At 41.0% G+C, this 27938-nt stretch overlaps 1 protein-coding gene across 1 annotated transcript; it reads right to left on the bottom strand.

Annotated features, from left to right (window-relative positions):
- Positions 1-14031: 14031 nt before the first annotated feature.
- LOC136877091 (uncharacterized) lies at positions 14032-27661 on the bottom strand. Its single transcript, XM_067150909.2, has 3 exons — positions 27446-27661; positions 18546-18804; positions 14032-14773 (listed from the first exon to the last, which is right to left on the bottom strand). Exons 1-3 carry the CDS (start codon positions 27659-27661, stop codon positions 14475-14477), a joined length of 774 nt encoding a protein of 257 aa, XP_067007010.1. The 3' UTR covers positions 14032-14474.
- Positions 27662-27938: the final 277 nt, after the last annotated feature.

Below are 27938 nucleotides of genomic sequence, written 5' to 3'. Positions count from 1 at the left end.
TTAATGTCACATTTGCGAGAATATTTAAAGCATATTTTCTTTTTCTGTGGGATTGTAAATCTATTTGGCTAATATCAGGTAAGTAGAATTGTGGCATGTTCGGATAATGCATTTAATAACATAGTTTGTGTGAAATGATGAAAGTGCTCAAATACGCCAGTCGCATGTCTAGATCTACCGGTACATGAAATAACTCTTGCGGAACGAAATTTTGGCAGTAGAACTTATAACATTGTTATTTTCAAATCCGCAGTGAACTTGAAAGCTGACCTAATTTCCGTTCACGGAGCTTGAAGATATTACCAGCCTGCAGGCTGCAAATATGCCCAATAATCTCTCTCCTTACTGGTTACCGGTATTGAAGAGAGAAGGAAATGTTCGCGCAAAAGAAATGGAAGTCATTGGATGTCTGGAACTTTCGAAAATCACACTGCAAAGACTTACTAAATAAATTGCATCGTTTAACACGCCCCTCTTTTCAAGAATATGGTTATAGTACGCCTACTGTATATCAAAATAAAGACAGATATATGTAACATTAATTTGTGTGAGAAAATGTGTTTATTTCCTTAATTCCCCATTGAGCGTGGAAATCGACTTAATTATGAATATCTTGATTTATTTCATCTTAACTTTTATCATTTACTAGGGTAGGGAAACATTCATTATCGGTGTTTACATTGAGGTTAGTTTGTTATTGTTATGTCTGGTGATTTTAATATGTAACCAGGCAGGTTGGCAGCAGTGATCAGCCATTACAAAAAAGAGAAAAGAAGAGCATCGGGTGGCGATATTTACTTTCTCGGGAATTGCCTTACGTGGCAATTACTATAACTCCTGGATGGTATACACGTGCTGGAGATTGAGAGGCTGCTGGTCCCAGTCGGCGATCTCATCAGGGTCAATTGATGACCAATACTCGCGAAGAGTAGCCCCCAGTGTGTGGATGGGTGCGTAGGCGATGAGTTGCCTGGCCACAGACCGCACGTCCCAGCGTTGTGGCGGCCCCCCTCCGACTAGGGGGCCCTGCACACACGATGACGTGGCCTTGGCATTGTGCTAGCGGTGGTCCATGATTATTGTGGCCACCCGTGGCCTCTGCTGCTTGCTGACTGACAGATCCGCTCGGGCAAGCCTCCTTAAGCCAATAACAATCATACCACAACCTCTCCCTCTCGCGCCAATCATTAAACCTGTGACTGATATATCTGAAATATTCTACAGTAGGTCCGTTCATGTTCTTCTTTGTAGCAACGGCATGGTATGATTCATCGACGTGACTCTCAAACTTTATGATATGTTGCAAGATGCATCCTTGTGAAAAATTTGGGTTATAGGTAATAAAGTATATCTACCGATTGCTACCATCACAAGAGAGACCATGAACTTCCTGCTATACGTTGAATCTCTTGATAGCTGCAGTCGCTTAAGAGCGACCAGTATCCAGTATTCGGGAGATAGTGAGTTCGAGCCCCACTGTCGGCAGGCCTGAAGATGGTTTTCCGTGGTTTCCCATTTTCACACCAGGTAAATGCTGGGGCTGTACATTAATTAAGGCCACGGCCGCTTCCTTCCTACTCTTAACCCTTTCCAGTCCCATCGTCTCCGTAAGACCTGTCTGTGTAAAGCAAGCTGTAAAAAATAAGAATCCCTTATTCTTCAGAGCATCAGTGATGGCTGGTCTGGCACTATGATGACGTCAGTTTCGTAGAATTTTCATCATGAGGATCGGCTCCCGCGACATGAACAGGAGTTTCAAACCCTGTGTGGCAACGCTGACAGAGGCTGCGCTCCTGAGACCTCCCTGGGGTACTTCATACAGCTGATACATTATCAGCCATCTTGATACCCTCCCTCCATTCACTGAATGATACTTATGGTTCCGGATCCACGAGTTTGCCGATGTATATTGCTTGAAAAGGAGCACACCTTTCCTTTGTGTTTCTTCGTAGTCCAGTTCTCTAAAGCTTCAAGTCTCAGCACATTGCGAGTATCTATCAGGTTCCATCGATCGCAAATTGCCTCACTTAATTTTATATCTAATGCTGTAAGACTGGATGAAATCTCTTCAAAAAGCTGGGCAGAATTTAGAAAATGCTTATTTTATAACAGTAAAATCTTACAAGTTTTGATATGGTCTAACTGCAACTCCCAATTAGAAAAAATAGGCACAAGCCTATTCACCAGCCTATGGTATCAGCACATACCATGTCATTTAGAAAATCTGCAAGTAGCTGTAACAATAATTCCTTAAGAACACATCTGACCATCGTAATGAACTAATGAACTTTTCTAGAATTTTATTTGGTGCTTATTGTCTCGAATAGGTATATTCGACTCGGGCACATTTAGGTGTTCATGTTGAAGAATTTATGATCGGTTTCAAGTATGGATGATGAAATGAGCAGTGTAAGTTTTGACATAAATATATCTTACGGCTGGGGTTCAACAGAAAATTTGCATAACGTGACGTGACAAAATGTGTGACGAACGTGTAACCATAGCAACCATGCGGCATGGATGTATGGTCAGACAATGTTATCTAGCAACCATGCAGGCTATGTCTTATGGTTGTGGTCATCTGAAATTATCAGTCATTGATGGATGGCCGTCACCGGGAGACATATTCATGATCATCTGATTTTCGCAAAGAGAAAAGTGATTTTTCTAAGGGCGTTTATTGTGATAGCAGAATTAAAGGTGATTTCAGCCGCAAAGTTCACGTCCAGTTAACGAAATATTCCTCCTCCTTTTGGAGAGATTATTTCATTATCCGAGAAAATTGTAAAGTTTTTATCAATCAGACAGCCTTGTGTGACACAAATTCCGCTGATTTTTCAATGTTAATTTCCAGAAAAATTATTTAACCAGCGCTATTGCTCTGCAGGTAAGGAGTAAAGCTGATTCTTTATTTTTTTCCGACAATGACGACGTCGTCAATGTAACCCATTTCAGAGCTTTTTAAACAGTTTGTAATTAAGTGGCTCGTTCTCATATACGCTCTCTTTTAAACCAGTGCTATTGTGGTTTTATTGAGAAATGTAATCACTTCACGAGGCCTTTTAAAAGTGGCACGATTAATTGTACGAAATATCTATACCTGAAATCATTACTGGTGAAAGGATAGGTTAAAAGATCTTGATTCTAAAAATCAATCCAACACCAGGAGACACACACAGCACTTCATTCTAGTTCATAAGACGACAGTTTCCTATTTATGAACCGAGTGAGTTTGCTGTGCGGTTAGATTCACGTAGCTGTTAGCTTCCGTTTGGGAGATGGTTGGTTCGAATAATGGTTGTTATTTAAAGGGGCTTAACATGTAGGTCATCGGCCCCTGAATTTTTAAGGCAGCATTGAATGTATTGAATACGAGAACTGTTACTTATCACTAGAGATCGGTAGTTTAGCCAGTAATTCATTTGGCTGGTAGGATTTATCGTCTAGCTCGCTCTTCCGTAATGTAGGGCGAGTGACATAACTTCTAGGGGTTCTAACACACCGGACTCCTAATGTTTATGCAAATCTCATAGCAAAACTGTTGTCCGGGCTAGAATATACTTGTTATTCCTTTCAGTTCGTTTGCATTCTAACCTATAAATGACAAAACATCTGGTCTCCAGCCATCATTTTCAAAAATCTTCCCCATTATTCGCCCAGTTTTAAACCCAGATGACATCCTGACGCTAGCCCTATGTGGAGGGATATATTCTCTTTTGCGTTTTTCCGTGGTAGCTGTTATTTGGTGTTTGGTGTGTTGGGTGCTGTTAAATAGATGTGTATTGAGACGAACACAACACCCAGTCCCCGAAGCAGCGGAATTAACCTATACTGTCACATTTCTCGAACTGGTTGGGAATCGATCTCGGGGCCCTCAGCAACGAAACCATTACGCTGACCGTTCATCCAAGGACTATACTTTCAGATAACCAACTGTTATATGTTATTTAGGCGATTGTAAGTAAGCCATTGATTACTATAATATAATTTATACTAAAAAAATCCATCAAATTTTGACAGGGTCTGTCTGATGAAGGATAACACGAGGGTTGGGGCATAAGTCAGGGCAACTAGTATTTTACCTCACATTTCCACGGTGCTACCGTACAATGGGTAGGTACCAGGCACATGGCGATGAGTCTGGTGTAGCGAGTCAGTGTCCGTGCAGAATGGATGTGACGCGGCAAGTACTGGAACACTCACCATACTCACCGAACCTACCTCCATGTGATTTTGACTTCATTCTCAAAGTGAAAGAACCATTGCGTGGGAGACGATTTGGGACACGGGATACGGGAGGATATTGCCAAAGCTGTGAAACGTGAGACTGCAAAATTCACAGATAGTGAGTTGACTGGTATCTGACGTCTCCCGTATCGTTGGCAACGAGTTAACGACAATCTAGGGGACTGCTTTGAGGGATTACCATAAGGGTACTGTACTCTCTGAGAATAAACATTTAGCACAAGGATTTCATGATTGACAGTTTCCCCACTTTATATCCTACACCTGGTAAAACTACTCGACATTTTTCATACGTTCCACAGCATCGTACGCTCCCAACTCCCATTTGAATACCGTTGTCTGGTAGATTCCGCATTCATAGTTTCCATGAGTTATGCCCCAAACTTCCTAATAAGAGTTCGCTTTGCGCTAAAGCAAACTCAGAAGACGGCTGTTAATAATAATACCGGTAATAATAATAATAATAATAATAATAATAATAATAATAATAATAATAATAATAATAATAATAAGGATAGAGGTATTCACAAATGAGAGATAGAATTACAGCTTGAAGAACAAAAACACGAGGATAAATAAAAAGTAACAAAGTTAACAAAGGAACGGATCTCACTCAATTTGTGTATCTGATAATTTGAAGTCACGCCTTGCCACAGCGACAGTTGCAAAATTGAAGAAGTACTGAATGAGTAGTCGCGGATCGAGGTCGCATTTCTGACGAATTCCTTAATGCAATTGATGAAGTGGTACAGAAGAAGAGATGCGTAACGCTGAATCATTTTTAGAGTTCAACGAACAGGACACTACTTTCCATCATCAAGGAAAGAAGACACTCAATTTACTTTATAACAAGTGTTTAAATAACTTCGATGATTATGCCTGAAAACAGAGCAGTGAAGTAGAAATAAAGCAGTATACTGTATCTTGACATATTCATCTACAAACCATTAGGGAAACTTACTTTTCAACTGACCCTTGTACTTTTATTTATTGTTACTGTTATTACCAAATTGCTGCATACTAACAATTTACAGACACACAGAATTTATTGTTTCTGACCATGAACACGCACTTGTTTATTTAAGGAATTAGACGGACAATGATAAGTTCACTGTTTATAACAGTGTAGAATGTTTTAGGAGTAATAACCCTTTGTTTTCATTGTATGAATGGATATTAATGCTGAACTAACGTATAGATCGCAGACTATAAACTAATGTCATGTGAAGTGTCCAAAGTGCATAATAGAATCAGTCACGAAGAAACCCTACACATTAATAATTGAGAGCCATGTCCACCAACAGGTTATTTTCATTCGAAGATAGATCGTTATATATTATTTCACGTGAGCATTGTTTAAATATTTCTGTAAGGGAAAAATTATATTTTCTATAATTTTTTATTATAGGTAGATCATAACTTTCTGGTAGAATAGTAATAATTGGACTGTATTCTGGAATGTGTTTGTTTCCGTAATTTAAAACAAAATTATTTCCTGCTTTTGTTCTATCCGTATAAATTTTCACATGTTTGCGCACTAAAGCGAAGTACGGGGGTTTATAAATGTTTATGTACGGTTTTCCATCAGCCCATAGACTGTTTTAATGTAGAACTGTATGCCTCCCTATCCAGAGCTAACATCTATGACCATATGAGCACATACCACCTTCCATTACGTTAGAAATACCCTGTTTTAAAGCTTTTTTATTCTTTTCGGTCTGCACCAGTTACAATCAAAGATTCACTTCCAAACACTATGGCGTTCCAGAGAAACGTCTTCAGAAACAATTCTCTAATAACTGAGAAGGACTTCTGACCTCAAACTGAAATACGTTAGTCTCTTGTTGGCAGATATAAATGAGACAAAATCCCGGCACATTGACTTACGACTTATAATTTTATGCTGTGCTTTGTCCTCCTGCGATGTCTCTCTGCTGTTCTTCATATTATTTATTTATTTATTTATTTATTTATTTATTTATTTATTTATTTATTTATTTATTTATTTATTTATTTATTTATTTATTTATTTATTTATTTATTTATTTATTTATTTATTTATTTATTCGTTTCGAACTTTAGGATCTCGAGTGACTTGTTCAACACGTCTCGTTCTTCCCAGAACCTCTTGTAAGCAGATCTATCCTGCACAGACATTAGTGGATATTTACCTCTTATGCCAATAGCCTTCCAGTACTCCCTAACTTCCTTCATCCAGTTATTTCCCGTTAAGCATGTCGCATTCCATATCTTCCTTGTTAACCTGTTGTCATCCATCTTCATCAATTGTCCCATGAAACTCAACCTTCTTTTCCGTAATACGCTTGATATTGGTTTTACTTTCTCGTATATCTCTTGCCTGGTCTATGCACCCATGTTTTACCCTGTTTTTGGTACCACATATATCTACAAGTTTTTAAACACAATTGTAAACGATACTGTAATTTAAGTATCATTCACATAAATCTCCTTACCCCCAACCCCCACCCCATCTTCCATTTCATTTAAAGCATTTAGTACAATAGTTTTTGGATTCCCATGGGATATAGTTTTAAGATCCAATGTGCTTGCTTTTAAATGTTATCATCTAGGATTTTTTTATATACAGCTGAAGATGACCACTAAGTGGTCGAAACATGTACTGTGTTTGTTAATGTATTTTTAAGTTTGCCAAAGGCAAAAGAAATAAAGTATCGATTAGGTGGCTTTTTAGATTAATTTGTTGATAATACTCATCGATACGGCCATGAAGTGGACAGTTTGCAACCACATATATCTCTCAGGATCTTTCTTTCATCCTTTTCCAATAGAATTCAAGCTCTTTTGCCTAATGTCATGCTTTCAGTGGCATACAATGCAGTGTTCCGGGTCATCGTGTAGTGTCGCAGTTTGGCGTTGCTCGATAGGTTCTTCTTCCCATAAGTCGTCTTGGCTGTGAATCGTAGTTTCTGCAGGAGTTGTGCTTTGTTTACCGCACTATTATTATTCTGTAGTTTACGTGTTATATTCTCACCTAGGTAGCGGAAACTGTCGACTCTCTCCACTACTTGATCTCCAACCTTCCAGTTGTCCTTTGCATTCATCTTCTCGTGCCCTATCGCCAGGCCATCCTTCGCCACAATCTCGGCTAGATTTGCTAGTGCCATATTCGCATCATCTTCGTCTCCTGTAGCAGTGCCATATCATCTTCGAAGGCAAAGCAGTTCACTGTTTCGTTGTATTTGATCTTGTATCTAATCTGTACACCTTCGATGAACATGGTTTTGTTCAACTGTCTCTATTGTTTCACCACTTCGTGCAGAACCAAGTTGAACAGTAATGGTGAAAGTCCATTACCTTTTCGGACTGCTGTTTTAATTTAGAAGCTGTCAGGCAGTGTATTCCGGAATCTAACTCGGGCAGTTTTGAATTATAGAGTTTCCCTTATTAATGAAAGCGTTGTTGTATCCAGTCCTCTGGTAGGCCGGATGTCCAGTATTGTATTCCTATCTACTGAGTCGTAGGCTTTGGCGAAGTCAACAAATGTCACTATCGTGTTCTTCCTTTCCTATGTCTGTGTTCTATTATCCTCTTGAGCCCAAAAATCTGCTCTATACAGCTTCACTCCCTTTCCTGAAACCACTTTTATATTCTCCTATACTCGATTCAAGCTGTTCTTCCACTCTATTCAGTAATACTCTCGAAAGTATCTTGTATCTAATGTTCAGTAGTGAGACACCTTGTAGATTGGTATGATTATTACTTCATTCCATTCATTGGGTATCTTTTATTTTCATCCAGATGTTCGTTATTATGTTGAACATGCTGTCTTCCACTGCTCGACCACCCCATTTAATCGCCTCTGCGCAGACACCATCAATACCTGCTGCCTGATTGTTCTCGAGACTCTTAATTGCCTTCACAACTTCCGTTATGGTGGGTGCACGATCTTGGTTGATATCTTTGGTGTAATTTAGTGCCATCCCTCCTATGGGCACTTTAGTGTTTAGTAAATCCTTGAAGTGCCTCGCCATTTCCTCACACAGGTCTTTCTCACCTATTTTCAACTTGCCGTCTTGTCCTTTCAAAAACGGTTCTCTTGTCTCGTAGCCCTTTATCCTATTTTTCATTTCCCTGAAGAAGGTTCGTGATTTGTTCTTCTTGAAGCCTTCAATAGCTTCTTCCAACCTCTCATTCCATCTCTTTCTCCGTGCATTCCTTATGGTCCTGGCAGGTGCTCTTTTTGCCGTTTCGAATGTTAACAAGTCGTCTTCTTGCTATTCTGCCAATTTACCCATGCCTTCCTCCTGCACTCTACCACATCTTCACATTAATTCGTCCACAACTCATGCTTCCTTCTCTTGTTATAAGTGGCGACTCGTTGATTATTTTTTAATCTTGTCTGTCATATTCTCCCACTTACACATAACCGTCAGGTTCTTCATGTAGTCATCTTTGTGTTTATCTAACAGATCTCTGTCAATTCTGTGAGAATTCATGATCCTCGTTTCCTTAGTTTTGTTTGGTATCCATCTGCATTTGATTTCAATGAGGTAGCGGTCAGACTATATCCCACTGGTTTTCCTTACTCTGGTGGTCATAATCTCCCTATGATTTCTGTCTCGGATCGCTACATGGTCTATTTGTCTTTCTCCAATCCTGTTGCCTGGACTTACCCATGTTGTCTTCTCGCTCGCTTTGGCTTTTAATTCTCATATTATGCCTTCTGCACAAGTCCACTAACCGTTCTCCATTCTTGTTGGTTCTTTTATGCGCTGGATACTCTCCTAAAGGTCCTCTGAATCTCCTTTCCGTTCCTAGTTGTGCGTTGAAATCACCCAGCAAGATCGTGACACCTCGCTTGTCCGCATCCGCCACTACTCTATCCAGTGTATTTCAGAAATATTCTGTTCCTGCATGTCTTGTTCTTGTCGTTGTGGGTGCGAGTGCATTGACCAGAGTGTAGGTTTCATATCCTATTTTGATCATTAGGTACGAGAGCCTTTCCATTCACTATGAATGTCGTGCCGAATATCAACGATTGTTTGTTCATCTTGACTCCCGGTTTCCTTTTTGGTATCACAAATCCTTCTGATTCTAGTGTACTCTCGTCTCTAAATCTCTTCTCCTGTAATGCCAGTATGCCGATGTTATATTATATCGTGGCATCTAGAACTTGTTTTAGTTTACCCACCTTGAGCATTGTATGTCAATGGTGCCCAATTTAAAAGTCATTTTTTGGTTTGATCTTTTGTGACCGAAATGTTATAGATGTTGAGGTATTGGAAGCTCGGTGCAGACTCCCCAGAATCCGACAGCCTACTTGCGTCGACCGAGATCGACGAGGGATCTTCTCCGTGGGCTATAGAAGTGATTAACATGTGCTCCATTGATTACTTCACACGCCGAAGTATTAAGTTGGGCTACCACACAGCTGAGGTAGTGAGCCCCAGAGTCCTTTTCGCTCGGGGTAGGTCCCTAAGCCTTTGAGAATCCCTTCCTAACCACAAGCCAGTGGTTTAATTAATCAGTGTTACTTGGAAATGGCTGCCTCTTCCGCCATTTCCGCCGCACCGATGATCATCATCTCCACTTTCACTGTCGATGAGGTGTGCACAGGTAATGTGATGGTATGTAGAAAGGAGGAGCTGAATAATATGACACAGATGAATGCAGATGAAAGCAATAGAAAACTATTACTTCCATTCTAATGGTACCCAGAAGTATAAACTCTATGTCCTAGGCAACGCCAGTGAGAGCCCGTCTTCTTCATAGTTTCTATGGCATTGATGGTATATATAACAAATGGCTGACACTTAGGGTAAAGATGGTAAACAAATTCACCGAGTGTCTCTCTACGTAGTGTTATCTATGGACTGAATTGTAGCTAAAACAAGATGCCTGTTACTTAGGGCACAAAGGATACATCATATATGTGCCAAAAATCAACATTAAACTATGTCAGATCCACTAGACAACACTAACACACACTCAATACACGTTGTAGTGTGACAAACACCGCCAGGAAATCATAAACGAATCACAATTCATATTATTATTATTATTATTATTATTATTATTATTATTATTATTATTATTATTATTATTATTATTATTATTATTTCCGGCTCATATATGAACAGTCTGCGTTGTGCTCTTTGGTTCAGGGGACTCCGGATTCGATTTCAGGTCTCGTCGGTTGTTTAATCTCGTCTGATTCATTATTCTGGCTCGAGGACTGGGTGTTTGTATTTGTCCCGACATTTTCTCCTCTTCATATTTAAAGAAAGCATCACACTACCAACCATCACAAAAACATGTAACAGAGATTATATTCCTCCACATAAGGTTAGCGTCAGGAAGGGCATCCGGTCGTAAAAGAGGGTAAAATCCTCATGTGCGACACAGTTTGCACCCGAGACTCCACAAGGTGTGTGAAAAAGTGGTAGAAGACGAAAACTGCCTAGTCGTTCTTCTCTTAAAAGTATCACCACCACCATCAATGAGATGTTTTATTGTTGCGTAAGGTTGGTAGTTCCATGCTTCACATTCAGAAGTGAACTGTCTAATGAACGAAGATGGATTCCTATTCTTCCTCTGCCTGTATCGTATTATGAGGCGTAGTATCAATCTAGAAAAGCAGAAGGATCTCGAAATTCTACTAAAATTCAGTTCCCCAATGCATCATCCCTTTTATGACGGACTTGAAGCAACATGAGAAGGAAGCGAATTACATACGGCCACGCTAATAAAAATTACCTAAGGTTCAGAAAATTTCGTTTACTCTGTTCAGTGGGATTACAGAACATATTTCAGTAATGGAAAGTATTGTTTCATTTTTGTCGTTGTTGTTGCTATTTTGCTTTACGTCGCAGCGACACAGATATGTATTATGTCGACGATTGGACAGGAAATGCCTAGGAATGGGAAGGAAGCGGGCATGGCCTTAATTAAGGTACAGCCCAGCATTTGCCTGATGTGAAAATCGGAAACCACGGAAAACCATTTTCAGGGATGCCGTCAGTGGGATTCGAACCCATTATCTCCCGGATGCGAGCTCACAGCTGCGCGCCCCTAACTGCACGGCCAACTCGCCCGGTGTTTCATTTTTATTTTATCACTAATCATCTGTATTATTCTCTGCATTATCAGAAGTGAAATACCTGTAACGTACGACTAATTTACAGTTAAATAGAACACAGAAAAGTAATGGGTAATAAGTATGTTTCGCATTTTTAGGTAGTGCAAGCTAATTTCGTAATTAGAAGGAGTCGTCTAGCTCACTCTTCAACGAGAGTAACATAAATTCAAGGATTTCTGATGGGCTTTACCCCCAATATTTATGCAAGACTCATAGCATAACATTTGTGCAGGAAGGAATTTTACTCTCTTCAATAAGTTTGTATTCTAACCTATTACTGCCTAAACATGTGGGTCTCTCCGTAGGCGAACAAAAATTCTGCCCTTAATAGATACAACTGATCTATGCAATTACATACTAAGACACTGGCTCCTTGCCGCATCTATTATCAAGCAATTGTATAAATGTAAAATAGTTCAGATCTTATTATGAAATGATGAATCACCTTACGAAAAAAGTTGAACTACAATGGATTTTACTTCTTGATAAAAATGTTGCATTATTTTTCCTGACTTCATCTGTAGTATTACACGGCCACTGTCATTACTCACTACTACTTTCAGTCTAGACGACGTCAAATTGTTTGCACTGTCAGATGTTTCACCTATGTTGTAATACGATTGGCCCCAAGGCAGTCCCACAGGGCAGTATTATTGGACCTTTATGTTTTCTTATATATATAAATGATATGCGTGAATATCTGTAAACACAGATACTGCTAATTGCGGGTGTCCGTATAATGTACAGAGCAGTAAATGAGTTGCAGGATTGTAAACGACTGGAGGGGGACTTGAACAATGTAGTGAGATGGATGTCAGACAATGGTATGAGTGTAAATCGGATAAAAGGTCAAGTTGTATGTTTCACCAAGAGGAAAAGTCCTCTCAGTTTTAATTATTGTGTCGATGGGGTGATAGTACTTCATGGGGGAAAACGTGTGGGTTTTTCTACAATTTCCTTTACGTCACACCGACACAGATAGGTCTTATGGCGACGATGGGATGCGAAAGGGCAAGAAGTGGGAAGGAAGTGGCTGTGGCCTTAATTAAGGCCTTAATTAATTTGCCTGGTGTGAAAACGAGAAACTACAGAAAACCATCTTCAGAGCTGCCGGCCCTGAAGTTCGAACCCACTATCTCCCGGATGCAAGATCACAACTTCGCGCCCCTAACCACACGGCCAACTCGCCCGGTGAAGAACAATGTAAGTACATAGGTGTTAATATACGGAATGAACTTATTTTGGGGTAATCATATTAACGAGGTTGTTAAGAAAAGTTGCAGATCTCTTCACATGGTTAGGAGAGTATCTAGGGGTTGTAGTAAGGATTTAAAGGAAAGGTCGTATAAGTCTGTGTTAAGACCGTAATTAGAGTATAGCTTCAGTGTACGGGACGCTCACCAGCACTACTTGATACGAGAACTGGAAAAAATTCAAAGGAAAGCAGCACAATTTATTCTGAGTGATTTCCGGCAAAGGAGTAGTGTCACTAAAATGCTGCAAATCTTGTGCTGGGAAAACAAGGGAATAACGAGACGAGATTCTCTACTATGTGGTATGTTTCCGGCTGTCAGTAGAGAGTTGACGTGGAATAACCAATTTAATTCACCACCGTTCATTTCATCTTCAGTAGCTCCTCAGCTGAGGTTGACATCAGGAAAAACATGCCTTATAAACTAATCTCATCCTCGATCCTGTATCAATAAATGGGACTATCAACATTTTAAACTAGGTCTTAGCTTGCATTTGGGAGATAGCGGGTTCGAATCCCATTATTGGCGAGTCTGAAGATGATTTGTCGTGGTTTCCCATTTACACATCAGGCTGTACCTTAATTAAGGCAACGGTCACTTCCTTCCTAATCCTCGCCCTAACGTATCCCCTCTTCACAGTAAGATCTATCTGAGTCGGTGCGACGTAAAGCAAATAAGAATTACCAAATGTTAAATGTTCAAATTACTACGATGGTCATAGAATTATAATAGAAAAAACACTTAGAATATTCCATTTTTAATTCTTTGTTAATTTTTTAGTGAATTATAATTCTGGCAGGACTTCAGAATGATTCACAAAGTGGTGGTGGTGGTGATGGTGGTGGTGGTGGTGGTGGTGATTATTGTTTTAAAATGGAGTACAACTAGGCATCTATCCACTGTATAACACTAATCAGAGGAAAAATTGGAAGGGATCCGATACGTCGAAAAATGAAGATATCAGCCAAAAAGGACAAGGGCCACAAAGGGCGTGAAAATGAAAGACTCCCTAAAATTCGCAAACCTAATACCGTCGGCGTCGGAAAAGAACAAGAGTTGACCAGGAGAGGTCGGATAGAATAGATGAAAGTGGCGAGTCTGACACAAGTAAGTGGAAGCAACTCCAGCTAAGGGCCCCGCGGACACCATCCCATGCTCCCAAGTTAAGAGCACCTGGGGCCACTGTTAGTAGCCTCTTACGACAGGCAGGCGATACTTGTTGTATAGATTCATCTAGGTAAATAGAAGAAGACTGGTGTTGATGTGGATGGCCAGTGATCAGTATAGACTGTTTCAAATGGTGAGCAGATGATGTGCCATACCTCACACACACAATACACTTAATAAACAACTTCTTACTTGAAGAGGTGGTAACAAAATGGTTATAATGAATTACGGTGAACCATTGCAAATTTTCATTTATTTTTTATTAGAACGACAACAGATATATCACTTCTATAAAAGGTTTAATGTTTCTTCAATCTCATTTATCTCACATTTCTCAGCACTTACATTCTTTGTTAAGAAAGAAAGTAATGGTTCCTAATTATTAGGAATTTCATCATCTTCACTCTCATATAAATAGTAATAAATAACACATTTTATAATTTAAGACGTCATCCTTCTATCTCGTAGAAGAGCAAATTATATCTGTGCTTAATTAAAACAGGTGTACAACTGTAAAAATTAATTTTAAAATAATCTGTGCTCAGCGCAGAGGCTAATATATATTTTTGATTCTTACGCTCAGTTTCCTGTTGCACACGAAGAGTAACGGATCCCGCCGTTGTATTGACAGTTTGAATAATTTGTCCTTCTACTTGACATCAGGATAGTACCACTTTAGCTGAATAAAATTAAGAATCCTGTGCATGAGCTCTGTATGCCAGGGTTTGGGAATCGATGCTCCTTCGGCCAAGATGTGGATCCCAGGCGGAATGGGCTGCAAACTGCGGTGCGACGTCCGTGGAGAGTTTTCGGCAGAGATGGAAGATGGCCAATCCCACAGAGATGACGAAGGAGAAGAAACTCAACTGAAGAGCGTTCCAAGCCTTGAGACCCAACATACCGATGAAAAGTGGTGTCAGAGTCATAGCCTTCAGCATGACGAACACTATCACTGGGATGAGGATTTTCTTCAGCTTGCTCTTGCGTCCTGCAACACGAAGTGTATCATGCTGAACAGTTGGAATCAAACGCATCTTGTGCATTTATTACTTTTTGTACAAGAGAATGAAAGTAGAAGAACAAGGTAAAGAACCAGAATAAAGTTTAGACGTCATTGTGAATCCAGTGGGGCAAGGCCTAATGAATTTACAGTAAATGAGCTACCTGTTTAACCAGTATAAAGGCGAGTGTACACAGACAAGTGATTTTATTTATTTATTTATTTGGCTATGATGAATAATGACAACCCATAAACTATTTACACAACCAGTGAAAGATGAGTACAAAGTAAATACAAATTATCATATCTATACAGTCAAAGAAAGCAATTTACAAAGTGATACTGTACTCTATTTCCGCTCTATCGAGAGTAAGTTCTCCTGCTATATAGCCTACACGCGCCAAAAGAGTGGCCTGGCAAGATATTCCCCTATAGTGTACAGGCGCCTTCTTCTTGTACCGCTTTTCTCACACCTGTGGGATCGTGGGTGCAAACTGCGTCTCATATATGAATTTGGCCCTATTTTACACCAAGATGCCCTTCCTGACGCCAACCCTATGTAGACGCGACCCCACAAGTGCGGGAAAAGCGGTAGTAGAAGAGGAAGAAGAAGATAGATTTATAGAAAATTACTTTTAACATGTAAATAAAGCATTTCCAGACCCATGTCCAGGCCTATTGTTGCGTCTTTATTTTTATTTTTTTGCTAGGGGCTTTACGTCGCACCGACACAGGTAGGTCTTATGGCGACGATGGGATAGGAAAGGCCTAGGAGTTGGAAGGAAGCGGCCGTGGCCTTAATTAAGGTACAGCCCCAGCATTTGCCTGGTGTGAAAATGGGAAACCACGGAAAACCATCTTCAGGGCTGCCGATAGTGGGATTCGAACCTACTATCTCCCGGATGCAAGCTCACAGCCGCGCGCCTCTACACGCACGGCCAACTCGCCCGGTATTGTTGCGTCTAGAACAACCGCTATGTGATAATACTTCAGCTTAGAAGTCTGATCAGAAAGGTTCTGTCATCCAATGTTCAGTTAAGCATGAACTAAATCAACAAATTTTCGTTCTATATGATACATGTGCTGCGGGTCAGTATTTTTTCCTCTCAACATTGTCACAGAGCGGTATTTTCGTCTTCTGCGTGTGATGAATCTGTTCTGAAAGTTTGGCTTCAGCGTACATTTCGAAGAAAAACTGAATTAATTTGTATGTTATATCACGATATCGAAACACGTAATCTTCTAATTATATACGTAGGTATACTGTTACTCCAGTTGTAGCTACTGTTGATCGTACTCGTCTTGCGTGAGGTAAACATAGGGAGTGCGAGTTATCAGCAATCCGCCTTCCGCTAAACCTGGTGAATCGGAAGCATTCCATAACTAATCTTTGTATTATGATCTATTAATGAGCAGTTCTTGCACTTCATTAGTAAAACTAACTGGAAGAAAATTGTTACATGGGAATCATTTCGAAGTGAACGTTCCACAGGACAAACCAACACAAAATATATAAATCACGATTCTAACACATTTCTTCTTCATATTCTCCTCAACTCTAAGGTTGGTGGATAACATGTACGTCTTCCAAGCATTTCCTTTCTTTGGCCAGCAGCTTCAAGTGGCATTAGGTGCGCTTTCCTTTAATGTTGTCCGAAACTTGCACTCTAGGTCTTCCTTTGGTCCTTCTACCTTCCATTTTCCCTTCAAACAGGGTGGTGCACCAGTAAGAATGGCGAAGCAAATGGGAAATGAAGCTATTTCTTCTTTTGTTCAACGTTTCAACCAAGCTGCGTGTCTCATTTGCTCTACTGAGAATGTTCTCGTTTCTGACTCTATTAGTCCAAGGTATTCTTAACAATCGATGCCAGCACCACATCTCAAAGGCCTTGAGTTTCAAGCTCCTCTGCTTTTCGTAGGGTCCATGTTTCTGACCCTTAGCTTACAACACTCCACACAAAACTTTTCATGAAGTGTTGTCGTACCTCCATACCAATGGGCTTAATGTTAGTAAATACTTCTTTTTTGAAAATACTCCCTTCGCCTATGCAATCCAGGTGTTTACTTCTCTAGTACATTTCATTAACTGAAATGTCACCGCCAGAATCTGAGGGTAAGTAACGTGATTTCCAGCTCGGACAGCCTGGGTTCGATTTCTGCCTTTTGCACTAATGTATGACAGTAATTAGGTCTAGAAGTTCCACTCAACCTCTCGGCCATTCTAAAAGTGGTTTAACCGAGCGAGTTGCCCGCATGGTACAGACTGTGTACCCGCAAGCTGCAAGTAGGAAATGGTGAGTTCTAACCCCACCATGCACAGACCAGAATATGAATTCCCATGGTTCCACATTTTCACACCAGGCGAATATTGGGGGTGTGCTCCAATTAAGACAAAGGCCACTGCCTTCCCTTTCCTATTCCATCGTGACCGAAAACGTATTTGAACATCCATTGGTTATCTTCTCTGGTTCGTGTAATCGATGTTTGTGCAGTCTCCAAGGTTAGATTTCATCATACGTAAGATCCCATCCTAGCAGAAGAGCAACTGGAAAGACCTGCTACAGGTCTTTTCGGAAGCCGCACACCATTATTTTTATCATCATATATGGAGAAGAAGTTGATGTTTGTAGCAATGTCTGATGTTTCCGAAATTGTTTAGTTAAAATATTTTGGCATTATTATAACAGGACAAGATATTTTTCAAAATTTTCTTCCATTTCAAACAGAATAAACCCAAAAGACTACAATGTCTATCATTTCTGGTCATGACGGTAACAATTAAACATTAAAATTAAACATTGTTAACATTAATTTATAACAATCATAAACCCTAGAGTCTAAATGTATAATAATTATAATTTCGTGTGGCTATTTCTAGCCCTTTTAAGGCAGACTCTCCAATGAGGGTGGGCGGCATCTGCCATGCGTAGGTAACTGCTTGTTATTGTGGTGAAGGATTGTGTTATGTGTGGTGTGTGAGTTGCAGGGATGTTGGGGACAGCACGAACACCCAGCCCCCGACCTACTGCAATTAACCAATAGAGGTTAAATTCCCCGACCAGACCGGGAATATAACCCGGGGCCCTCTGGACCAAAGGCCAGCACGCTAACAATTTAGCCATGGAGCCGGACGAGTTTAAATGTGATAAATAATGATTGGAATGACAATACAAACTTTGGGCTGAGAAGACATCGGAGCAAGGAGAGGAGATGCTCTGCTAAGTGGTATGTTTCGAGTTGTCAGTGGAGGGATGGCGTGGAATGACATTAGTAGACGAATACGTTTTGGCGGAGATATTAAAAGTAGTAAAGATCATAATACGAAAATAAAGTTAGATTTCAAGAGGATAAATTGGGGAAAATATTCATTTATAGGATGAGGAGTTAGGGTTTGGAATACATTATCAAGGGAAATGTTCGATAAATTTTCAACTTTGAAAACTTCTAAGAAAACTCCAGGTAAACAATTGATAGGGTACCTGCCACCTGGGCGACAGCCCTAAATGCATATCATTGATTGATTGATTGATTGATTGATTGATTGATTGATTGATTGATTGATTGATTGATTGATTGATTGATTGATTGATTGATTGATTGATTGATTGATTGATTGATTGATTGATTGATTGATTGATTGATTGATTGATTGATTGATTGATTGATTGATTGATTGATTGATTGATTGATTGATTGATTGATTGATTGATTGATTGATTGATTGATTGATTGATTGATTGATTGATTGATTGATACGTACTTGACCTACCTTCCTCCAGCGCAGGCCCACGGCTTTCATCTAACTGCACAGTCAGGGACAGCTCGCCTTCATCCAGACGTCGCGGGGACATGGTGATGGTGGCGTCTCCGAGAATGGGTGTCGGCACTCGGAATAGCACGTCATGGGTTTCAATATAGTTTTCTACGGAGTCCAAAAAGTCCCGGTCATCACTGCGAGACTCCCTAGATTCCCCAGGTGTGGGTTCATAGTTGCGGACAACCATTACATTGTCCGACACCTGAAATTGACATCATAATGTTGACAATTATGTAAACATATTAAGCGGTGAAAGTTCATTATGGGCATATGGGTGTTGATGTAAGGAAAGATCTTCATTGGGATAATCACATAAATGGGATTTCAAGTAAAGAGTACAGATATCTGCGCATGGTTATGAGGGTATTGGGGGTTGTAGTAAGGATGTAAATGAGAGGGCATATAAGTCTCTGGTAATACCCCAACTAGAGTATGATTCCAGTGTATGGGACCCTTACCAGGATTACTTGATTCGAAAACTGGAAGAAAGCCAAAAGAAAACAGCTCGATTTGTTCTGGGTGATTTCCGATAAAAGAGTAGCGTTACGAAAATATTGCAAGGTTTGCGCTGGAAAGACTTGGGAGAAAGGAGACGAGCTGCTCGACTAAGTCGTATCTTCCGAGCTGTCAGTGGTGAGATGGCGTGGAATGACATTAGTAGACGAATAAGTTTGAGTGGTATTTTAAACAGTAGGAAAGATCACAATATGAAAATCAAGTTGGAATTCAAAAATACAACTTGGGGCAAATATTCTTTCATAGGAAGAGGAGTTAGGGATTGGAATAATTTACCAAGGGTAATGTTCGATAAATTTCCAAATTGTTTGCAATTATTTTAGAACAGTCTAAGTAGGCAACAGACGGAGAAGCTGCTACCTTGGCTCATTCGGAGATGGATTGTCACCAAATGCACATTTTCAAGGAACTAAGATTCCTGAACAATGACAAGAAAGAGATAGGAGGTAAATTAATGTATAATTTATGCTGACTATTTATCTCATGACTCCTATGACTAATTCGATTAAATAAAATCAGGAATTCCACCAATTAACAGCAGTCTATCGCCAAAATGTTATCATTTTTGTGTGATCACTTTCATTTTATCGCGCCCGCGTGCACTTGTCTTCATACAGAATAGAATAGCGTACTGAAACATCTTAAATAATATATTCGATCACAAACCGTACATTCTACAGAACGTAACAGTGTTATTTCAGTGAAGCCGACAGCCGACATACTGAGACTGCGGTCCAAAAAGTCTCAATTTAAAAATAAAATATATATATACTGTACTGAATGTTTTGTTCTCTGTATAAACTATGAATACCTAGTTATTTTTGTCTGGCTCCATGGTTAAATGGTTAGCGTGATGGCCTTTGGTCACAGGGGTCCCGGGTTCAATTCCAGGGAGGGTCGGGAATTTTAACCGTCATTGTTTACTTCTGCTGGCACTGGGGTTGGGTGTATATATCGTCTTCAGCATCATTTCATCTTCATCAAGACGCGCAGGTTGCCTACGGGATTCAGATCAAAAGACTTGCACCTGGCGAGCCTAACGTGTCCTCGAACACTCCCGGCACTAAGAGCCATCCGTCATTTTTCGCCTATATATTTGATTTTTTTTATATGTATTGACTTTTACTGCTATTAGCGGTATTATTCGCAAAATAGTCAAAGTAAATACAACTCTAGCTTCAAATACTCATCATTATCATCATCTGTTTACCCTCCAGGTTCGGTTTTTCCCTCGGACTTAGCAAGGGATCCCACCTCTACCGCCTCAAGGGCAGTGTCCTGGAGCTTCAGACTCTTGGTCGGGGGATACAACTGGAGAGTATGACCAGTACCTCGCCCAGGAGGCCTCACCTGCTATGCTGAACAGGGGCCTTGTGGAGGGATGGGAAGATTGGAAGGGATGGGCAAGGAAGAGGGAAGGAAGCGGCCGTGGCCTTAAGTTAGGTACCATCCCGGCATTCGCCTGGAGGAGAAGTGGGAAACCACGGAAAACTCCTTCCAGGATGGCTGAGGTGGGAATCGAACCCACCTCTACTCAGTTGACCTCCCAAGGCTGAGTGGACCCCTTTCCAGCCCTCGTGCCACTTTTCAAATTTCGTGGCAGAGCCGGGAATCGAACCCGGGCCTCCGGGGGTGGCAGCTAATCACGCTAACCACTACACCACAGAGGCGGACTTCAAATACTCTCTAGATAAATTCTGGAGCCCTCTTTATATTACATCATTATAGAATGTTATGTCTTTCAGTCCGCCTGTTGCCATTTCTTGATGGATGCAGTATTTTTGTAGCCGTCTCTTGGCACAGGCCAGAGCAAAGTGTAGCTTCCACCGAAGTCCCAGTCTCATCCATGGCTGTGACAATATGGAAGCTGCTGGGGTATGGGCGGTGCTTGGATCGGTCGTGCTGCAGTGGCACCTTCTGGTCCAGTGAGGAAAGCAATGGCAAACTACCTCACTCCTCATCTTGCCTAGTACGCCTCATTTGGGCTCTGCCATTGGTTTTTGCAGTTTCCCTATAACTGCATAGCCTTTGGTGGAGCTGTTTGAGGATCCATCCAGCCTCTGGACTGATGACCTAACAGACAGACATGCCTTTCAGTGTTCAGTCTGCAAGCTTCTGTGAATTTAGGAAATTCCTCCACAATCCTCTATTTTAAACTACCCCTGTGGCCTCGGTTACTTTCACGCCACTTAACTGAGTCTAACCACCGTCTTGGTCTCCCTCTACTTCTCTTACCCTACATGACCAAGTACATTATTTTCCAAGGTAAGCTACCCTCCCCCATTCGCTTCATTCTTGGTACAATCCCGCCATTTCTCCCATCTGTTTCATTCTCGCTACTTTCATGTCTGTTGGTTCTAACTTATGAATAAGATATCCTGAGTCTACCCAACGTTTACTCCCGTACATCAGTGTCGTTCTAAAACCAGACAGAATAAATCAGTTTCGTCCGAGAACTCACTTTCTTCGTTGATTAATAAATTTGTCATACTAAATAAAGTCTGCCTTTGTTGGCAAGATACTGCTACTACTAAGTGTTTAATTCCTCCTCTACAGGTGGAGGCGGGCCTCCTAGACGGTGATGCCGTCTCTCAGGCCAGGAGATTTGTATCGGAGAAGATGTGCGGTGAGAGGATTGGCGGCCGTGGCCAATACTAGGAACTGTCCCGGCATTCGCCTTAGTATTATTTTGACTATTTAGTGCCCCTCTCCGTCTCCCGAATACAGGGGCGTAGATGTCCGCCTCCGTAGCGTAACGGTTAGTGTTATTAGCTGCCGTCCTCGGGGGCCCGGGTTCGATTCCCGGTACTGCCAGAAATTTAAGAATGGCAGGAGGGCTGGTATGTGGTTGAAATGGTACATGCAGCTCACCTCCAATGGGGGTGTGCCTGAAAAGAGCTGCACCACCTCAGGATGAGGACACGAGTTTACTTTACTAGGGGCGTAGATCAACTATAGAGCCACTGCCACCCCTCCTCTGCTCTGTTGGTCGGTCGGAGTGCAGAGTACCGGGCGAGTTGGCCTGCGGTTAGGGGCATGCAGCTGTGAGCTTGCATCCGGGAGATAGTGGATTCGAACCCCACTGTCGGCAGCACTGAAGATGGTTTTCCGTGGTTTCCCATTTTCATACCAGGCAAATACTGGGGCTATTTCTTAATTAAGGCCATGGCCACTTCCTTTCCATTCCAGGTCTTTCCTCTCCCATTGTCGCCATAAGGCCTGTCTACGTCGCTGCGACGTAAAACAAATAGCAAAAAAGTGCAGAGCTGTCGGACCACGGACCAGCTGTGGCCACTTGTGGGCCGAGACCCACTCTGCATCCACCGACCAAGACCTAGTGTTTATAGCGCATTATGTCTTCTGATAAGGGGTAGAACAATTTTGATACTTACTTTCATTGATATGCCTCAGTCTCATCCTTGGCTCTGACAACATGAAAATGACTGAGGTTTGAGTGATACGAAAAATGCCATTCCTTATGCAACCAGTCCCTGCTATGAATAGTGTGGAAATGTCGCTTATAGGGTCGTGCTTGGTGCGAGCATTTCGGTGGACTTGGCAGACTGATATGCAGTAGCAATTTCTGGATCAGTGAGGAAAGCAACGGGAAACTACCTCACTACTAATTTCCCTAATACACCTCTTCAGTGACGCCTGAGCCACCTATGACGGCTGATGCCTGAGCTGTTAAGATCCAAACCAGCCTTCGGGCTGAGCACTCAACAGACACATACTCAAAATGCTCACATGCACAAAATACTGTCCATATTCTAACTTTCTGAACACTTTTCTGACTTCTCGTCCTATCATGGTCACAACACAACATACCACTCCTCTCCTGCCATAGTCGTAAACCGTACTACTGCCTACAACCACACAACCTCCCTCGCATAATCACTGCACGCAGGTCATAAAAAATTATCTTTAAATATCAGGGATCTTGTTACTCACCCGAAGTTGATGGTGTCTACTTATGAACAGATCCCATTGACTTGCTGTATGGTTGACGAAGGAATGAATGAACGAGTGAATGCGTGTATTTAAACTAGGCGAAGGACAACTTTATGGGTAAAAATAACATTTTCTTGAATTTATTTATAAAATTTACTTTCATCTTTAATGTTGTGAATTTCCATTAATTCCAAATAAGCCAGCCAACTGGTGTAGAGGTAGCGTGCCTGCCTCTTACCCGAAGACCCTGGATTCTGTTTCCGGCCCGATCAGATCTAGGGTTTGGTTCCAAGTCCACTCAGCCTACGTGATTACAATCGAAGAGCTATCTGACTGAGATATAACGTCCCTGGTATAGAAAGTCGAGGATAACGGCTGAGAGGATTCGTCGTGCTGACCACACGACCCTTCGTAATCTACAGGCCTTCGAGCTGAGCAGCGGTCGCTTGGTGGGCCAATACCTTTCGTGGTTCTGTGCCATAGGGTTTGGTTTGGTTTGATTTAATACTTCCAAACACATGTTTGTAAATGTACTTGTATGACATTTGCTATTTTCCTCTCTGTATATATTTGGTGCCCACTTTCTGTGACCTTCATGGTTTTCATCACAATTCAAAAACTGAAGATGATAATTAAATGAAATTTTACACGGTAGTGTCTTTCATTTTCATAAACAACATACTCTGTGTTGTTTTCTTTGATACGAGCAGTTCATTTTTTTAAATATTTAATTGTGCAAATATCAGAAAAATCACATGAAAAGTTGACGATTAAGAAAGAGAATGTTTCTGCAACAATACCCTAGAAGTCTTCCTCTGTTGTGTAGGGGTTAGTGTGATAGCTCTCACCCCCGGAGGACCGGATTCGATTTCCGGCTCTGCCACGAAATTTGAAAAGTGGTAGGAGGATCGGAACAGGTTCCACTCAGCCTCGGGAAATCAGCTGAATAGAGGGAGGTTCGATCTCACCTCAATCATCTTCAAAGTAGTTTGCCCTGGTTTCCTACTACTTCCCCAGGAAAATTCCGGGATGGTACGTAACTTAAGGCCACGGCTACTTCCTTCCCTCTTCCTTGCCTATCTCTTCTAATATTTCCATCTCCCCCCCCCCCGCCATCAGGCCCATGTTCAGCAGAGTAGGTGATGCCGCCTGGGCGGGGTATTGGGTCTCCTTCACAGTTTTATCACCGACCTAAAATTTCGCGCTCCAGGACACTGCCCTTGAGGTGGTAGAGGTGTGATCCCTCGCTGAGTCTGGGGAAGAAACCACAGGGACTCAGGTTTGTGTTCTTCCCAACATCCCTGAAAGTCATACTGAACTACAATAACACACAGTTTTCTATGCAGTACACGGCAGATGTCTCCCACCCTCGTCGGAGGATCTGCCTCACAAGGGCTGCACCAGGCGTACGAAATTATTATTATTATTATTATTATTATTATTATTATTATTATTATTATTATTATTATTATTATTATTATTATTATTATTATTTAAATATTCAATTATTTGTAATATTTATAATGCAAACTCCATTTAGGTGCAAAAATGTTAATATACAAAATGTAATCAATACTTTATAGGTAATTACTAGGTCATCTAAAAATCTTAATATTAATCAAGGAAAGGTATTGACTGTACGCAACACGTGCAAAATTTTCTTTAAGCAGAAGTTTTAGTTGCTGACAAGCAAATATTCTCACGAGGCAGATTAAATTGTATTCCACTATAATAGTCTACAATGCTAATATTCCCAGTTTTTTTTTATCACAGTGGCCACAATTATATTCTGAGAAAACACGATGTGGAAACAAAACTGTAAAGACTTCTTAGTTAGCGGACAAATATGTATCATATTTAAAAGAGGTTTCCTTCTGTATTCATGTGCTCTATACTTGTCTTCAGATTCCTCTGGTGTCCACAAGGAGGCAGCAATGTAAAAAAAAAATGTCTTGAAGAAGCAGGACATAACCCTGACAAATGGACGATAAATATAATGCCACCCAACAATGAGATTCAACCCCTGGATCGATATCCTTTCCGTTTGTATAATATAGAAGCGATATAAGATCCTCAAACTACAATCTCTGGCATACCAACAGTTCCCCTCACCGCGTTTTTAGCGTCAGCATCACTACCAATGGATGCCAGCTGGATAAACTGCAAGAAACTAAGGCCATATTCAAAACACAAGTGGCTAATGATTCAAGAATGTCAAAGATGATCCTATTAAATGTGAAAAGACGGTAGTTATTTAAAGAATGTAGATGGTGTTCGTCCGCCTCTATTGTGTAGTGGTTAGTGTGATTAGCTACCACCCCCGGAGGCCCGGGTTCGATTCCCGGCTCTGCCACGAAATTTGAAAATTGGTACGAGGGCTGGAACGGGGTCCACTCAGCCTCGGGAAGTCAACTGAGTAGAGGTGGGTTCGATTCCCACCTCAGCCATCCTGGAAGTGGTTTTCCGTGGTTTCCCACTTCTCCTCCAGGCTAATGCCGGGATGGTACCTAACTTAAGGCCACGGCCACTTCCTTCCCTCTTCCTTGTCTATCCCTTTCACTCTTCCCATCCCCCCGCAAGGCCCCTGTTCAGCATAGCAGGTGAGGCCGCCTGGGCGAGGTACTGGTCATCCCCCCCAGTTGTACCCCCAACCCAGAGTCTGAAGCTCCAGGACACTGCCCTTGAAGCGGTAGAGGTGGGATTCCTCGCTGAGTCTGAGGGAAAAACCGAACCTGGAGGGTAAGCAGATTAAGAAGAAGAAGATGGTGTTCAGAGAAGTTATGCTTTACACCAGAATGTTATGGACTATCACTACTGCATTGTCTACGTTCCTGATTACTCGCAGTTGGAGATATCTTATGAGCACAACGGAACATAAATTGAGGTAAGAATTTCGATAACTTCTCATTAACAAAAATGTCTTACTCTCGTTACATTATTCTTTTGGTCAATTTATCTCCCAAAGTTATTGCTCTCAAGTGGCCAAAATGTCTATGAGTACTCATTTTCATATTCTAAACGCAATCAAATAATTATCATTTTTATCTGCACCCTTCAGAATGTTTGCTCTTGAGCTTTAAACGAAATACAAGCTAACGAAACGTGTGCCTTCCCGTTAAATCTTAGTTAATACGTTAAAATTAAGGATATCATTTTAGAAAACATGATTTTAACTTCCAGCGGTTCACAGGTTCATTTAGCCTACACCAAAAATGAGCACCGAGTTAATTCTTGGGGGAACAAAGGTAACCGGGCGTAGAGCTAACCACTCTACCCCACGAAGTGCCGAAGTCGCGGTTGATGGAAGCTTTTACCTTTCACCCTTCCAAGGGCCTCCATGGCCTCGAGATATTATTATTATTATTATTATTATTATTATTATTATTATTATTATTATTATTATTATTAAGTGGTTACGTGTAAGACAGAGCCTTCGCCTCTAACTTCGTTACAAATAAAGGCATTATCTATCCATCTAAGTATAGTATTTATTAATGTCCTTCCATGATTCTAGACCGAGTATATTACAAAGAATTTCACTCTTCACTATAGACGCTACAGAAACATATCACACAGAATGCTCACAGGCACTTTTAGAACTCAGGGTTGATGACAACTATCTCTCAAGTTCATACATTTAACGACAATAATATAATGTTTGAAGGTCCATGTTGAAGGTTGATAACTTAAAAAAAAACTACTTGTTCTAAGACTATCAAACTTTTCTTGTTTTGAACATCAACTCGGACAAAACACACACATAATTTTACTATCTATCTCCCTCAGACTATCAACAGGGTTATGTATATCGAGAAATCGAATTTAAGAATTCAAATGTTGGCCACAAACTTACGTACAACGTTCACGGAAACTATTACTTTAGGATTCATAATTTTTTATCTGGAATTGAATCATTCTAGTACCTACTATAAAGACTTACAGGTGTATCCAAAAACTCTCTTACCATATCAAAATGGGTACTCAAAAAAGTTTCCCTCAAAATTTGGAAATGATTAGTACAATACACATTAAAATATATTTTACACAATCAAAAAGGACTCTTAAAATATTCCCCGTCAAAATTTTAGGGTGGTTAGTGCCAAAGTTCCTACATTTTATAGAAAATATACTCTTGCAAAGTCTTTCTTGTAGCCTTTAGGCAATTAAAAGTGTTCTGAATTTGAGGTACTTAGAAAAGTACACCCAAAGAATTAAAATTAATAATAAAAAAGGTGTCGCTTTCGGAACTATTGTCTTAGCTGACAACTAAAGGGGAGTTGGCAGTGGTGCCGCCATACTTAAATAACCATTTAGACTGCACTTTGGTTGCAGGATAATACACATATTACATATTCTTTTAATATCAAGCACTTTACCTTGAACGATTCCTTCCTTAAGACTTCGTCTACCAGACTTAGAAGCTTGAACTTCATGCAAGCAATTGAATCCATGTCCTTCTTGCAGTCTTTCTTTAAAACATCCACCACATCTTCCAAAGGCGTTCCCTTCCAGATGGAGCCGGTTCGTAGCTGTGGGGGCAGCGCCGAGACGGCAGCAGCGGCGACTGTCAGGATCAAGAATCTAGTGAGCATGACGGGACACTCGGAGAAACAGTGAGAGAAAGACCGCGCCCTACAAGTTTTATACTGACATTGTGATTCCCCCTTCCTATTAAGCAGCCTCCCCTTCACGCTAGGACGCGTTCCGGATTCCGCTACGCTCTCTGATGTAGGTCCACGTTGCTGTTACACCCTGCGCATAACAAGTAGCAGTCTATTGTTACCAACACGGTGTGCCGTAAGCCGCAGGACATTGCTCACAGGATGTTCTGCAGCATTGTAGGTTATAGAACCTGCAGATAGTGTTATA

This window comes from Anabrus simplex, chromosome 7 (assembly GCF_040414725.1).
Source record: "Anabrus simplex isolate iqAnaSimp1 chromosome 7, ASM4041472v1, whole genome shotgun sequence".
NCBI classification, from domain to species: domain Eukaryota; kingdom Metazoa; phylum Arthropoda; class Insecta; order Orthoptera; family Tettigoniidae; genus Anabrus; species Anabrus simplex.
The sequence above is the reverse complement of the archived record's forward strand: the minus strand, read 5'-3'. Positions and strand labels throughout refer to the sequence as shown.

Bases quoted from the DNA above. Each gene is read 5' to 3' on its own strand.
- LOC136877091 (XM_067150909.2), bottom strand. From the start codon at position 27,661: ATGCTCACTAGATTCTTGATCCTGACAGTCGCCGCTGCTGCCGTCTCG. The intron at 18,805-27,445 runs GTAAAGTGCTTG...TGTCAATTTCAG, and splicing joins TAAGGAAGGAATCGTTCAAG to GTGTCGGACAATGTAATGGT. The intron at 14,774-18,545 runs GTACGTATCAAT...TTCGTGTTGCAG, and splicing joins GCTGGAGGAAGGTAGGTCAA to GACGCAAGAGCAAGCTGAAG.